Source organism: Saimiri boliviensis, chromosome 11 (genome assembly GCF_048565385.1).
Source record: "Saimiri boliviensis isolate mSaiBol1 chromosome 11, mSaiBol1.pri, whole genome shotgun sequence".
Classification (NCBI taxonomy): Eukaryota; Metazoa; Chordata; class Mammalia; order Primates; family Cebidae; genus Saimiri; species Saimiri boliviensis.
In genome coordinates, this window is record NC_133459.1 from 61,217,501 (window position 1) to 61,230,851 (window position 13,351).

Genomic DNA, 13,351 nt, shown 5'->3' on the forward strand with positions numbered 1-13,351 from the left:
GCTCTGTTTGCCATCATGAAGCTTGAATTTGTCTCCCTTTTCTTTTTGACCCTGGGTGGAGGGAAATAATTGAAATGCAAAGATCATTTTTTAAAGAGTTTTGGCTAACAATTATTTTTTAAATGTATTGCCTCTCCCAAATAGTGTTGCTTAAAAGGAGAAAATATGCTTGCTTTTTAAAGTTCATATTTACTCTTAATCCTCGATGTAGTGCTGATGCTAATAAAAGAAGCAGGACATTTAGAACACAGGCAATCGATTCGGGGAGGGCGTGGGGAAGGGAAGTAAAGGCCTATTTGACCCAGAAACTGGATAAGCCATAAAGTAAAACCTTAATTTTACATCATGCACAAATTTTTTAAAATTATAAGTTAAGTTCTGGGGTACATGTGCAGAATGTGCAGGTTTGGGTACACATGTGCCGTGGTGGTTTGCTGCGTCCATCCCCCCATCATAGACATTTGGTATTTCTCCTAATGTTAACCCTCCCCATCCTCCCACCACTTTTAAAATTTAAAATTTAAAGACTTTACAACCTTCTGCCAAACTCCACTGTGCCCCCTGAAGTGTGCAAAAGGCAACAACAGCTCACGTAGCCCGCTGAGTGGTAGCTGCCATTCTGATGGAAAAAAAGGTGTTGCCGGTGTTCAGAGCAATTAAAAGCGGTCAGAAATAGCACCAAAACAGCCTCGTGTTTGGTGCATAGTGATTTGAGGAGAATTCAGCATCGGCATTTCTATGATAGCACAAGTCTGTGGGTTGCTAAGTAGATTGCCCTGGTGGCACTCCATGTATTGCAGCTGCAAATATCAGGCTCAGTCGTGAGTGAGCAAGATCCAGATGTGTGAGAATCTGGGTGGTCCTAAGAGACTCCCCCGCATAGACCCACAGCCACATTGCAGCAGCTGGATGGGTAAAGCTGATGCTTTGGAACAGAGATTTCATGGTCCTGAGTCAGTGAAACTGTGTATTCTAAGTGGTTTTTGCTTCGTAGATTTATGAAAACGTCACAACCAATGCTATTTTTTAAAAGGCCAAAAAACTTTTTCTATTTAAAATTTTAATTTAAGTAACTAGATAAAAATAATATTTAACTTCGGGTTGTTTTAGTCCTTAGCCTATATATTTCAAATATAGGAATTAAAATTGAATTAGTAATTTTTGTTATTTAAGAAAAAAGCACTAAGATTGAATATTTTATATATATATATATATATATATATATATATATATATATATATTTTGTATTTTTGCCCTTCCAAATCCCAACCTTTACTCCATAAGTGCAAGAAGAGGTGGTGGGACAGAGCAAAGAATAACAGCTGCTGTTTATTGAGCACTTACTATGTGTGAGGCCCAGGGCTAAGTGCTTGGCCTACCTAAGTGAGTCATTTCATCCTCACATCCTTACTGAAGGTGGTTAACTGAGGAGAAAACTGAAGCTAGGAAGAGGCAAAGCCAAGGTCTGAAAATGAGACCGTCTGACTCCAAAAACCCAGAGTCGACTACCCTGTTTGGGAATAGCAGTAAGTACAAATTTATCAAAAGCATAGAAACTTTTGCTTCTTTTTGGCAAAATTATTTGTGAGAAAAAAAGGATAGGGGAAAAATTTAAACAATGCTGGTCATGTTCTTTTACTCTTTTAAAGTAGACTTTATTTTTTAGAACGGTTCTAGATTTACAGGAAAATCAAGAAAACAAAGTTTTCTTTACACTTTTGCTATGACGTTGAAGGTTCTGAATCTGTAGACTTTTTATGCAGAGCCTTTTTAGGTGAAGACTTTTCAAGGAATTGTATTAATTTTGTGGTCAATTTCATAACTAAGCGGGGACATTTTGTTGATAACTGGCACCATAATGTGGGGGAGAGGGTGTAGTTTATAGCTTCTTCTACTATTGATTTTTCTTATTAAGCTTTCCATTTCTGCCCTCGTTCTGATGATGTCTGTCAATCGAGAGTCAGGGATGACCAAGGGTGGAGATACCTTGGGATTTGGAGTCATAAGCCTTGGTTTAAAACCCCGGTTCTAGGCCGGGCGTGGTGGCTCAAGCCTGTAATCCCAGCACTTTGGGAGGCTGAGGCGGGTGGATCACGAGGTTAAGAGATCGAGACCATCCTGGTCAACATGGTGAAACCCTGTCTCTACTAAAAATACAAAAAATTAGCTGGGCATGGTGGCGTGTGCCTGTAATCCCAGCTACTCAGAAGGCTGAGGCAGGAGAATTGCCTGAACCCAGGAGGCAGAGGTTGCGGTGAGCCGAGATCCCACCATTGCACTCCAGCCTGGGTAACAAGAGTGAAACGTCGCCTCAAAACAAACAAACAAACAAACAAACAAACAAACAAAAAACCCAGTTCTGCCACTTAACTAGCTGGGCAAATTAACTTCCTTGTGAATCTCAGTTTCCTCCTCTGAAATGGGAATAATGAGAATCGACTGAGTTAGAAAAGGTTCCATTGTAAGCTGTAAAGGGCTAACCAAACGTTAGCTCTGATGATGACTGCTCTTTACACGAGATGAGGATCTAGGCTAATATAACTCATTTTATAAACCACAGTGTATATATTCCAACAAGCTGTGTCTCCAGAGAATAAACTAATGAAATTTAGTAAGGTCACGGGTGGAATTTTGGTTTTGGAATCTAGTAGACCAGACTTTGAATCTTGGCCCTCTCACTTAGCAGCTACATAACTTTGAACCTTGTCTGTGCCTTCTCTCTTTCTTTGATTCCTTAGATCTAAAATGAGATAACATCACCTAACTTACAGAGTTGTTTTGAGGATTAGATTAGATGTACGTGAATACAGTGCCATTCACAGGCTTATTAGAATTTCTTATGCAGCTTCAGACCCTCCCTGGGTCCCCTCCTGGGAATGCCCTTCACTTCCCAAAGCCCTTCTTTTTAAATATTCTTAACAGGGGCAAGTCCTTATCCTCTGAGGCCTTCACTTTTGAAAATGGAAGCTAAGTAGGATAAATAAAATGGGCGATTAAGCTAAGCAATATGGTTTTGGGTTACAGTGAAAGCATGTCAATGACTTTGTGCAATGGTTACCTTCCTTGTGACTTCTTGCTTAAAACTCACTCCCAAAGAGGAGATTAGAACTGGTTAGGATGATAATCTTTTGATTCTTGGAAAGCATGATTTAAAAAGAAAATTCTAAAAAGCTACGGGTTTTTTTTTTTTTTTTTTTTTTTTTTTGCATTTTATTTGCAGAGTGCCTTATAAATTGAGACTAGGGACCTCTTCTCTTTGTATGAAACACTCCCTCCCTGCTCCCCACCCCATACTCTGCTCAGAGAATTCCAACTCATACTTCAGGTTTCTGTTTTGGCATCACTGCCTCAGGCAGGACATGTGAGGTGGACAGACGGGTGAACCTCACTTTGATCCCTGTACTTTTTTTGTAACATTTACTGCCTTATAATCACTTACTAAATATATGCTTCCACAGCACACTCTAAGGCCCCATAACATGAACAATTCCAAGTAATTTAATCCTCAGAAACTTGTCTGTACCTCATATGGGCATGAGGTACATATCTTCAGGGCAAAAGAACTGCAGAAAGAATCTTAAACTATTTACAGTAATCATATTGGTGCTTATGAAATTATGAGATTGTTGGGTATATTTTGGGGAAATAAAACAGTAATTAAGAGTTATTGTAATTCTAGCATTTCTGGAGGTTTTGAAAACTGGGACTATCAGCGCGGGAGAAAGGAATAAAAATTTTGCTGCTTAAATATTAATGGGAAATCATAATTAATTTTATTTTTGGAATTTCAATTCTATCCAGTGAAAAGTCCTAGAAACAATGACCACAGAAACAACAAGGAACCCTAATACTACTAGATTGTGATGCTGAAATACCATCACTCACTAACAGGAACCAAGGCTCCTTAGAGAAATAACTGATTCTAAGTTAGGGACAAGGAATGTCTAAGGTGAGCTTGTCACAACTTTTTCTTTTTTTTTTTTGAGCTGGAGTCTCACTCTGTCTCCCAGACTGGAATGCAGTAGTGCAACCTTGGACCACTGCAATCTCCACCTCCTGGGTTCAAGCGATTCTCCTGCCTCAGCCTCCCGAATGGCTAGGATTACAGGCGCCCGCCACTATGCCCAGGTGATTTTGTATTTTTAGTAGAGACGGGGTTTTACCATGTTAGTCAGGCTGGTCTCGAACTCCTGATCTCAGGTGATCTGCCCGCCTCGGCCTCCCAAAGTGCTGGGATTACAGGTGTGAGCCACTGCGCCCAGCCGGAACTTCTATTAGGTGGCAAGGAGGTGATCAGAACCTACCGGGGTTTGGTGAAAAGCACTCAGGAGCCAATTTGAAGAGGCTCCTGGCTAAAGATGCGACAATTCACGCATCCATAAAGGTAATAACTGCAATTGATTAAAACCTATCAGATATGATTAAAAATCATAAATTTATAATGATAGTAAATGAAAAAGAAAGAGAGAGTAAAGGGAAGGGGAAAGAGGAAGGAGCAGCAAAAAGGAAGAGAGGGAGAAAGCAAGCAGTTGGTCACCATGAAAAGATGCCAGTGGACCAATACGCTGTCTGAAAACCGAAAATAAAGGGACGGAATCAAGCATTTGGCTTGCCTTTTCTATGTGAATTACACAACTAGATAACTGAATGGAAGATGATGGAAAGTTTCCTTTTGTAAACACATTCCAGCTAATAAAGACAGAAAGACAGAAGGAGAATATCACCATTTTGCAACCTCTAATGAATGAATGGATTTAGGCATTAATTAAACTACTAACATCATAAAAGAGAAACACTGATATTACGTCTCCTGATGAAATAACATACTTTGCCAAAAAGAAAAGGAAAATCAAACTGTGAAATAAACAGCAAATCCCTGTTTAGGCCTCACCTCAAAGGAGGAGTCTTTCCTTGTCACTCCGGGGGTAATCAAATACTACTTCCTCTATTCTGCTTTTACATCTTATCCATACATTAGCTTATTTTGCAGACATTCATTTATTTGATTATTGCATCATTTTTTTTTGTTTCTGTTCTTGTCCTCCTGCATTCTATAATCATATCCACTTGGCAACTAAATGATCATTTTCAAATGTAAGTCGGAGCCTGTTGCTCCTCCGAGTAAAACCTGCCAGTGGCTTCTCATTAACTCTTGAATCAAATCAGAGGTCTTTACTGTGACCAACAGATCTAGAGACTCCGGTCCAAATTATTCACCTTTTACTCTCTCTCTAGTTGCTTTGCTTAGCCACACAGACCTGTCAACACAGGGAGCACACTGCCATCTCAGCACCTTGCATAGAACACTGCTCCAGCAATATCTGCACAGCTTGCTCCATGACTACCTCAAAGTCTCTGTCCAGACAGGCTTTCGTTGACTATCGTGTATCAAAAGCAACCTTGGCACTCTCTATTCCCTTTAACCAATTGGTTACTTTTTGGATTACTTCTCATCATGACTATATCTTATATTCATATTTGTTTATTATCTCTCTCCCATTAGATGGAAGCTCTAGAAGCAGGCAGAGACTTTGTTTATTTCATTCATTTTTGTTTCTCTGGTGCCTAGAACGGTACCTTGTATACAATATGTGCTAAAAAAAATACTTGTGGAATGAATGAATGGGCGCATTCATGAGTTGCTGTGTCACAATATATTGCATGAGACATGAGTCTCCCATAAGAGTTTGTTGAGGGCAAGGAACATTCTTTTTTAACTTTTAAGTTACGGGGTACATGTGCAGCTTTGTTACCTAGGTAAATTGTGTCCTGAGGGTTTGTTGTACAGATTATTTTCATCACCTGGGTATTAAGCCTAGTACCCATTAGTTATTTTTCACAATCCCCTTTCTCTCCTCCCACCTGCCACCCTCCAAGAGGCCCCAGTGTGTGTTGTTCCCCTCTATGTGTCCATGAGATCTCGTCCTTTAGCTCCCACTTATAAGTGAGAACATGTGGTATTTGGATTTCTGTTCCTGGATCAGTTTGCTAATGAAAATGGCCTCCAGCTCCATCTATCTTCCCAGGAAAAAACATGATCCTATTCTTTTTGATGGCTGCATAGTATTCCATGGTGTTATGTACCCCATTTTCTTTATCTAGTTTTTCATTGGTGGGCATTTAGGTAGATTCCATGTCTTTGCTATTGTGAATAGTGCTGCAATGAACATACATGTGTGTGTGTCTTTTTAACAGAATGAGTTACATTCCTCTGGGTATATGTGCAGTACTGGGATTACTGGATTCAATAGTAGTTCTGTCTTTAGGTTTTTGAGGAATTGCCACACTGAAGGAGCATTTTTTTTTTTTTTTTTTTTTTTTGAGACGGAGTTTCGCTGTTTTTACCCAGGCTGGAGTGCAATGGCACAATCTTGGCTCACTGCAACCTCCGCCTCCTGGGTTCAAGCAATTCTCCTGCCTCAGCCTCCCGAGTAGCTGGGACTACAGGCATGCACCACCATGCCCGGCTAATTTTTGTATTTTTAGTAGAGATGGTGTTTCACCTTGCTGACCAAGATGGTCTCGATCTCTTGACCTCGTGATCCATCCGCCTAGGCCTCCCAAAGTGCTGGGATTATAGGCGTGAGCCACCGCGCCCGGCCAGGAGCATGTTTTATTTAGCTTTTCAATGCAGCATCTTACATGATGACTGGCACTTGGCAGGGCCTCAATAAATGCTTTTTGTACTATTAAACATTTTTGCCTAATGATTTTTATACCTCTAGCTATATTTCTAAAATATTAGGATATTTGAATTGAGTATGTGCTAGTGTGTTAGAGGTATCACTGGATTCCTAAGTTATATTTCTGTGAGGAAAAAGTATTGAAATAAAAATAAAAGTCCCATAAGAAATAAAATAATCTCATCATGAAAAAAATAGAATGAGTTCTAAAGACCAATAAAGGTACAGAAATAAAACATATCGGTCATTGGTCAGACATGGATGGAGGACACTGAGTGAATGTTGGAACGTCTCGTAATCACACTTACTGTAGATCCAGATATGAAGATCTCTGTGAATGAAGATCTCTTAGTCAAAGTGTCCGCAGGATGTGGATGAGGGAAATAGATCTACAGTCATACTCTCTGGAAACCACTAGGTGGTGCTGTCAAAGATAATGGTTTTTATTTGCGGATGCGGGAGGCAGGAAATATCTTGCTTTTAAAGTGTATTAGTTCTATTTTTTATTACAACAACATTGCATAGTTACTGTAGAACATTTAGCAAGTACAGATAAGGAAGATGAAGAAACATTCATCCAGAATGTTTCCAGAAAGTTCTGAGGAGTGAATAGCAGTATGTATACTCTAATAAACAGGTAACAACAATAATAATAATGGCTTACATTTTAAGTGCTTATTGCCTCAGATACCATACCCATGCTTTCTACTTACCAGCCACCCAGTCTTTGTAGGGAATTTATTTCTATACAGTCATAAATGAGACAAGGATATAGTTACATAGTTCTATATATTGATAGGTATATTGGTTTTTGTTTGATAACTCAACATATAGTAGATGATCAACAACTCTTAGTTGAACAAATTCTTGATAACTTAATTATATAATTCATGAAAAGCATCTAGCCCGTATGGTCCTTCAAAAAATAGTAGCTATGTATTGCTACATGATTAATGTTAATTAGTTTATAAAACAAGCTTGAAAATTTTTTTTGTTGTTGCAGTTGCCTTAAAAGAGCTAAGCTTAATTGGTTGAGTAACCCAGTAACAATAAGAAGTCTAAACTCAGCTTCTCAATGGACATTTTTGCCCCTTTATCCTTCTGCACTCGGTCTATAGGTTGCTTTGGGCTCAAGGAGTTGTGTCCCAGACTGGTAGAGGTCTGAAAAGTAAAGCCAGCATGGAATCACAGACTTTCTTAGTGACTCTGCTATCCAGGGACACACTGTTAGTGGGGCTTATAGAAACAAAAGTGGGGCTGGGTGTGCCAGCTCATGCCTGTAATCCCAGCACTTTGGGAGGCTAAGATGGGTGAATCACTTGAGCTTAGGGGTTCGAGACCAGCCTGGGCAGCATGTCAAAACTCGTCTTTATAAAAAATACAAAAATTAGCTGGGTATAGTAGTGTACACCTGTAGTCCCAGCTACCTGGAGGCTGAGGAGGAGGATCACCTGAGCTGGGGAAGGTAGAGGCGGCAGTGAGGCTCAATGATGTCACTGCACTCCAGCCCGGACCCTGTTTCAAAAAAAAAAAAAAAAAGAAACGAAAAGAAAGAAAACCGGGCGGTGGGGCTGGTTCAGGGCAGCTGTGCCTACAGAATTTATTGGGATCGCTAAATGATTAGCAGGGTGTATTTTCCTTTTGCCTGTATCTCCATTTCACTTTCTTGACCGCTTCAGTTTTTCGATGTCATCTGAGGTCTTTTAAGTTTAACTTAATAAATACTTTTGAGTTACTATGAGCAAGGTACTATGTTAGGTGTGTGGTGAGAGAAGGGATAGAGAGATAATGATGTGTCTGCCTTTAAAAGCTTTCAGACTAGTAGGGAGGATAAGAGAAGTACCGATCTCCAAGATCAGGAGTAAGCACTTCCACGTCTTCTGACTTCCAATCAGTAAAATAGAGAGTTTCTCAGTGTGCGATAAGTAGCCATCTGCATCAATTTCACCTGGAGTGCTTGTTAGCCTCTCAGATCCATCGGATCAGAATTTCCTGGTAGGAGAGGTGGAAGTCTTTGGAATCTACATACAGTAAGCACCACAAGTGCTTTTTATACTCACCTAAGTTTGAAAACTACTGCTGTTGCTTCCCAAGGTGATTGCAGACAATAATGGAGATTGAAAGGAGGAAAGAGTGTGTGTTTAACGTGCTTGCTACACGAAACGCTACTAATCACCTTACATCTTTTGACTCCTCTTAGGTGTGCCAAGAGAAACTATTATCATGATTTTCCTGTTTTAAAGATGAGGAAATTGAGGCCCAGAGAGGTTAAGTCGCTTGCTCAAGATCACACATAGAAAGTGGCGGAGGGAAGATTTGAATCCATGTGGTCCGATTCCAGTCTATGCTTGTAACCACTAAGCTCACTGCCTCTCGTAGACGGTGGCTTTCAGAAAAGACTAACAAAGACTTGGAAAGGTGCAGGATTCCCAAGTGAAGAACATGGGCAAAATGATTGATTTTGAAATGTAATAACCATAAGGATCTATTGGTTCTCATTAGTCTCTTTGCAATAGATTATACGGTATTGTTTTTATTCTTCCAAAGTCACATGAGTAGTTTTTAAAAAGGACAATCTACTGAACACCTTCTCTGTATAATGCTGTTGAAAGGCATTATGTAATCCTTGTGACAACTCTGATGTAGTATTTGTCTCAATTTAGAGATTCAGAAAGTATTCTCAGAGAGTGCAAGTGACTTTTTCCAAGTATACACAGCTATTAAATGGTAGAATGAGGTCTGTTTCTATTCAACATCTGTTGCAGCAGTGATGTATTCAGCTGTAAGACATCTCAATGCAAAATGACTTGAACAATTCATGTCAGCAAATCCTGAGGCAGGATGGATTTCAGAGTTGGTTAATTCAGAGGCTAAGTTATGTCACCAGGATCTTAAGGTCTACTCAACTTTGGTATTTGCCCAACTTTGAGCAATTTATGGATTGAATTGTGTCCCCCAGTTAGAAACGTGGAATCCTAACCCCCCAGTATCTTAGAATGTGACCTTATTTGGAAATAGAAACATTATAAAGGTAATGAGGTTAAAATTAGGTCTTCGGGTGTGCCCTAATATAATATGACGGGTGTTCTTACAAAAAGGGGAAACTTAGGCACAGAGACAGAAAAATAGAGGGGAAATGATGGAATACACACAGCGAGAAGACAGCCATGTGACTGGAGTGATGTATTTTATAAGCCGAGGAACCCAGATGCTGAAAGAACAGGGAAAGATTCTCCTCTAGAGCCATTAGAGAGGAAGACCCTGCTGACCCCTTGATTTTAGACTTCTACCTTTCAGAGCTGTGAGTTTCTGTGGTTTTTTTTTTTTTTTTTTTGAGACGGAGTTTCGCTCTTGTTACCCAGGCTGGCGTGCAATGGCGCAATCTCGGCTCACTGCAACCTTCACCTCCTGGGCTCAGGCAAATTCTCCTGCCTCAGCCTCCTGAGTAGCTGGGATTACAGGCACGCACCACCGTGCCCAGCTAATTTTTTGTATTTTTAGTAGAGACGGGGTTTCACCATGTTGACCAGGATGGTCTCGATCTCTCGACCTCGTGATCCACCCGCCTCGGCCTCCCAAAGTGCTGGGATTACAGGCTTGAGCCACCGTGCCCGGCTAAGTTTCTGTTGTTTTAAGTCTCTCAGTTATTTTGTTACGGCAGTCCTAGGAAACTAAAACTGTTGCGTTCTGCCATCATTGGTATTGGTTTCGTCCTATGCTGGTGGTAGGATGGTTACTTCACTTTCAGAGGTCACACCCAGATATCAAAATGCCCAGCTTCTTTGGTTGGCCAGAATACGCCTCTCTGCAGGGGCACCAGCCAACTTCCTCTGCTACTTCACTGGTCAGAGTCCCATGCCTTTCCTCAAACTTAGTAATGACAAAGGGAATGGAATCTAAAAGTAGATTGCTCTTTTTAAAAACTACCCATGTGACTTTGGAAGAATAAAAACAATACCATATAATCTATTGTAAAGAGACTAATGAGAACCTATAGATCCTTATGGTTATTACATTTCAAAATCAATCATTTTGCCCATGTTCTTCACTTGGGAATCCTGCACCTTTCCATAGGCAAAGGGTTGCCTATGACCAGTCAGACCCAGCTGGTGTGGACTGGACTGTCTTCCCCCGCAATCTGTATGTTGCAGCCCTAGCCCTCAATATGACTGTGTTTAGAGAGAGGAATTTTAAGAGGTAATTGAGGTTAAATGAGATCATAAGGGTGGAGTTCTAATTCAAGGGATTGGTGGCCTTATGGGAACAGAAATCTCTCTCTCTTTCTTCTCTCAGCTCTCTCTCTGTGTACATGAACTGAGAAAAGACCATGCGAGCACACAGCCATCTGAAAGCCAGAAAGAGAGCCCTCACCAGAAACGGACCCACCAGTCCCTTGTTCTTGGACTTTCAGTCTCCAAAACTGTAAGAAAATAAGTTCTCGTTGTTTAAACCACTCGATCTATGATATTTGTTATGGCAGCCTAAGCTCACTAATGCACCGCTCTTATCAATGAAGGGGTCAGCTTCCCCTGAGATGGATGGCTGTGTATGAAAATGGGTTGAACAAAATCAAGTTGTAGCATGAAAGAAGATAGGGAGAAGGAATGCTGGGTAGGCCACCAACAGTTTCCACTATATTCTAAATTCTATTCATCATGCCATAGCTTTCTTTCCTTTTTTTTTTCTTTTTTCTTTTCTTTTCTTTCCTTTCCTTTCCCCTTTCCTTTCTCCTCCCCTCCTCACCCCTCCCTTCCCCTCCCCTCCCTTCCCCTCCCCTCTCCTTCCCTCCCCTCCCTTCCCCTCCCCTCTCCTTCCCTCCCCTTCCCTCCCTTCCCCTCCTCTCCCTTCCCCTCCCTTTCCTCCCCCTTCTTTTTCTTTTCTCATTTTTGAGACAGAGTTTCACTCTGTCCCCTAGGCTGGAGTGCAGTAGCATGATCTCAGCCCACTGCAACCTCTGCTTCCCGGGTTCAAGCAATTCTCGTGTCTCAGCCTCCTAAGTAGCTGGGATTTTATGGCATGTGCCACCACGCCTGGCTAATTTTTTGTATTTTTAGTAGAGATGGGGTTTTGCCATGTTAGCCAGGCTGGTCTTGAACTCCTGGCCTCAAGTGAGCTGCCCGCCTTGGCCTCCCAAGGTGTTAGGATTATAGGCGTGAGCCGCCGCACCTGGCCCACAGCTACCTGTTCTTTGCCCCAGTTTCTCTTCATAGGATGAGAATGATTGCTTTTGTCTTACTTGATGATGAGAGATGTGAACTTAGATTTATAAGTTAATTTGATTTAAATAAATGCTGTTCATGATAGAACCTGGAGCTCAAGGCTTGACTCGATGCCCCAAACCCCTTAGCCTCTCACATGTCAAGCAGAATGCACCATCTGCAGCCCTTGACTCTCAGCGTCCAGTTTTTGTGACCGTCCTGTTGAGCAGAAGGGCTACGGAGAGGGTTCACGGTTTCTTTTGGACCTAGGATTTCAGGAGTAATTAGGAGGATGCCTCCATCTCCACCCCTCATGAGGAGCTCCTGACTTCTGCTTCACCGTGAGAAAGTCAGATATATGGCTGCCTGTGGCTCTCACTCGGGCCTTGCAATCGTTTCTGTCTTTTAAAGCAGATACGGTTCTTCAGTGCACATATAGGGATGTGAAATCCATTAAAGGGTCCTGAATATGTTGGGGAAAAGTATGACAGGATAAGTATGATGTAATTTAAGTATTTTGGCACAGCAAATGGAAAGAAATTACATTTCCTATTATCTTCCAACAGTTATTGAAAATGAAATGAAATATATTCTATACTCCCCCCAAAAGTCAAGGGTTTTTTTTCCCCTTAGATGCAATTTTTCCCGCAGTTTGTTCATTTGGTATGCATTCCCCTCCTTTCACGACATGGAGGCATTCTGTTATGAAACATTCAATGAAAAAAAATGAACAAAAAAAGTATACTACTTCTTTAAAATATATTGCAAGAATACTCATTTTCAGCTTTTTATTGCAGCACTAGCTGGTATTCTTGCATGCAGTTTTGTAATTTATTCTGAACATTCTACTTAAACCTTTTTTCAATAGCATGATTTTATTAGAGTCAGCTCACTGGACTTTCCCAAAAAGGTATTTAAGATCAAATAAAACCAGTGCTTGGAAAAATATCATTACAATATGGAAGCAGTTACGAAAACATTAGTACTGCAAAGTTTTATTTCAAATGGCTGAGCTTGCTGTACCCCGGGTTATGGTACTTCTACTTCTACAGGCACACTTACTGGGGAAATGGGAAAAACTGTCATCTTAGCAGTTTTTGCACATGTTAGGGGGCAGTGCGGGGAGAAGAAAAGGGTACGAAAATTTAAAGCGAGGCAGCAACATTTTTAGATGCTGGCATCCCTAGGAAAAATCAATTGTCCTCCATCCCGAACCCCGCCTTCCCATCCCACACTTCCTAACCACCGTCTGCGTGTCAGTTTTCCCAGTGGATATGATAGGAACCTGCAAGTTAGCCTTTACCCGGAGACACAGTGCTGTCCTTTCTAAAATATGGACGGTATCTTTTGAAATATGAGTGGATTGATTATCGAATTAAATGTGTCAAGTCTATTATATTCCTTTTGGGGTTTTGTTCCATACCTAATAAACTCTTGTCAACATGGTGTCTTATTGGTCAACTGATGTCT

General features: G+C 40.9%; 1 protein-coding gene across 6 annotated transcripts in view; it reads left to right on the forward strand.

Moving 5' to 3' along the window:
* Nucleotides 1–13,351, forward strand: part of ATG4C (autophagy related 4C cysteine peptidase) — a 156,248-nt gene that overhangs the window by 129,874 nt on the left and 13,023 nt on the right. For all 6 annotated transcript variants that reach the window (XM_074380940.1, XM_074380939.1, XM_074380937.1 and 3 more), the window contains one exon: nucleotides 10,977–11,105. In XM_074380940.1, the coding sequence (XP_074237041.1) occupies nucleotides 10,977–11,105 (129 nt within the window). The remainder of the gene's footprint in view (nucleotides 1–10,976; nucleotides 11,106–13,351) is intronic.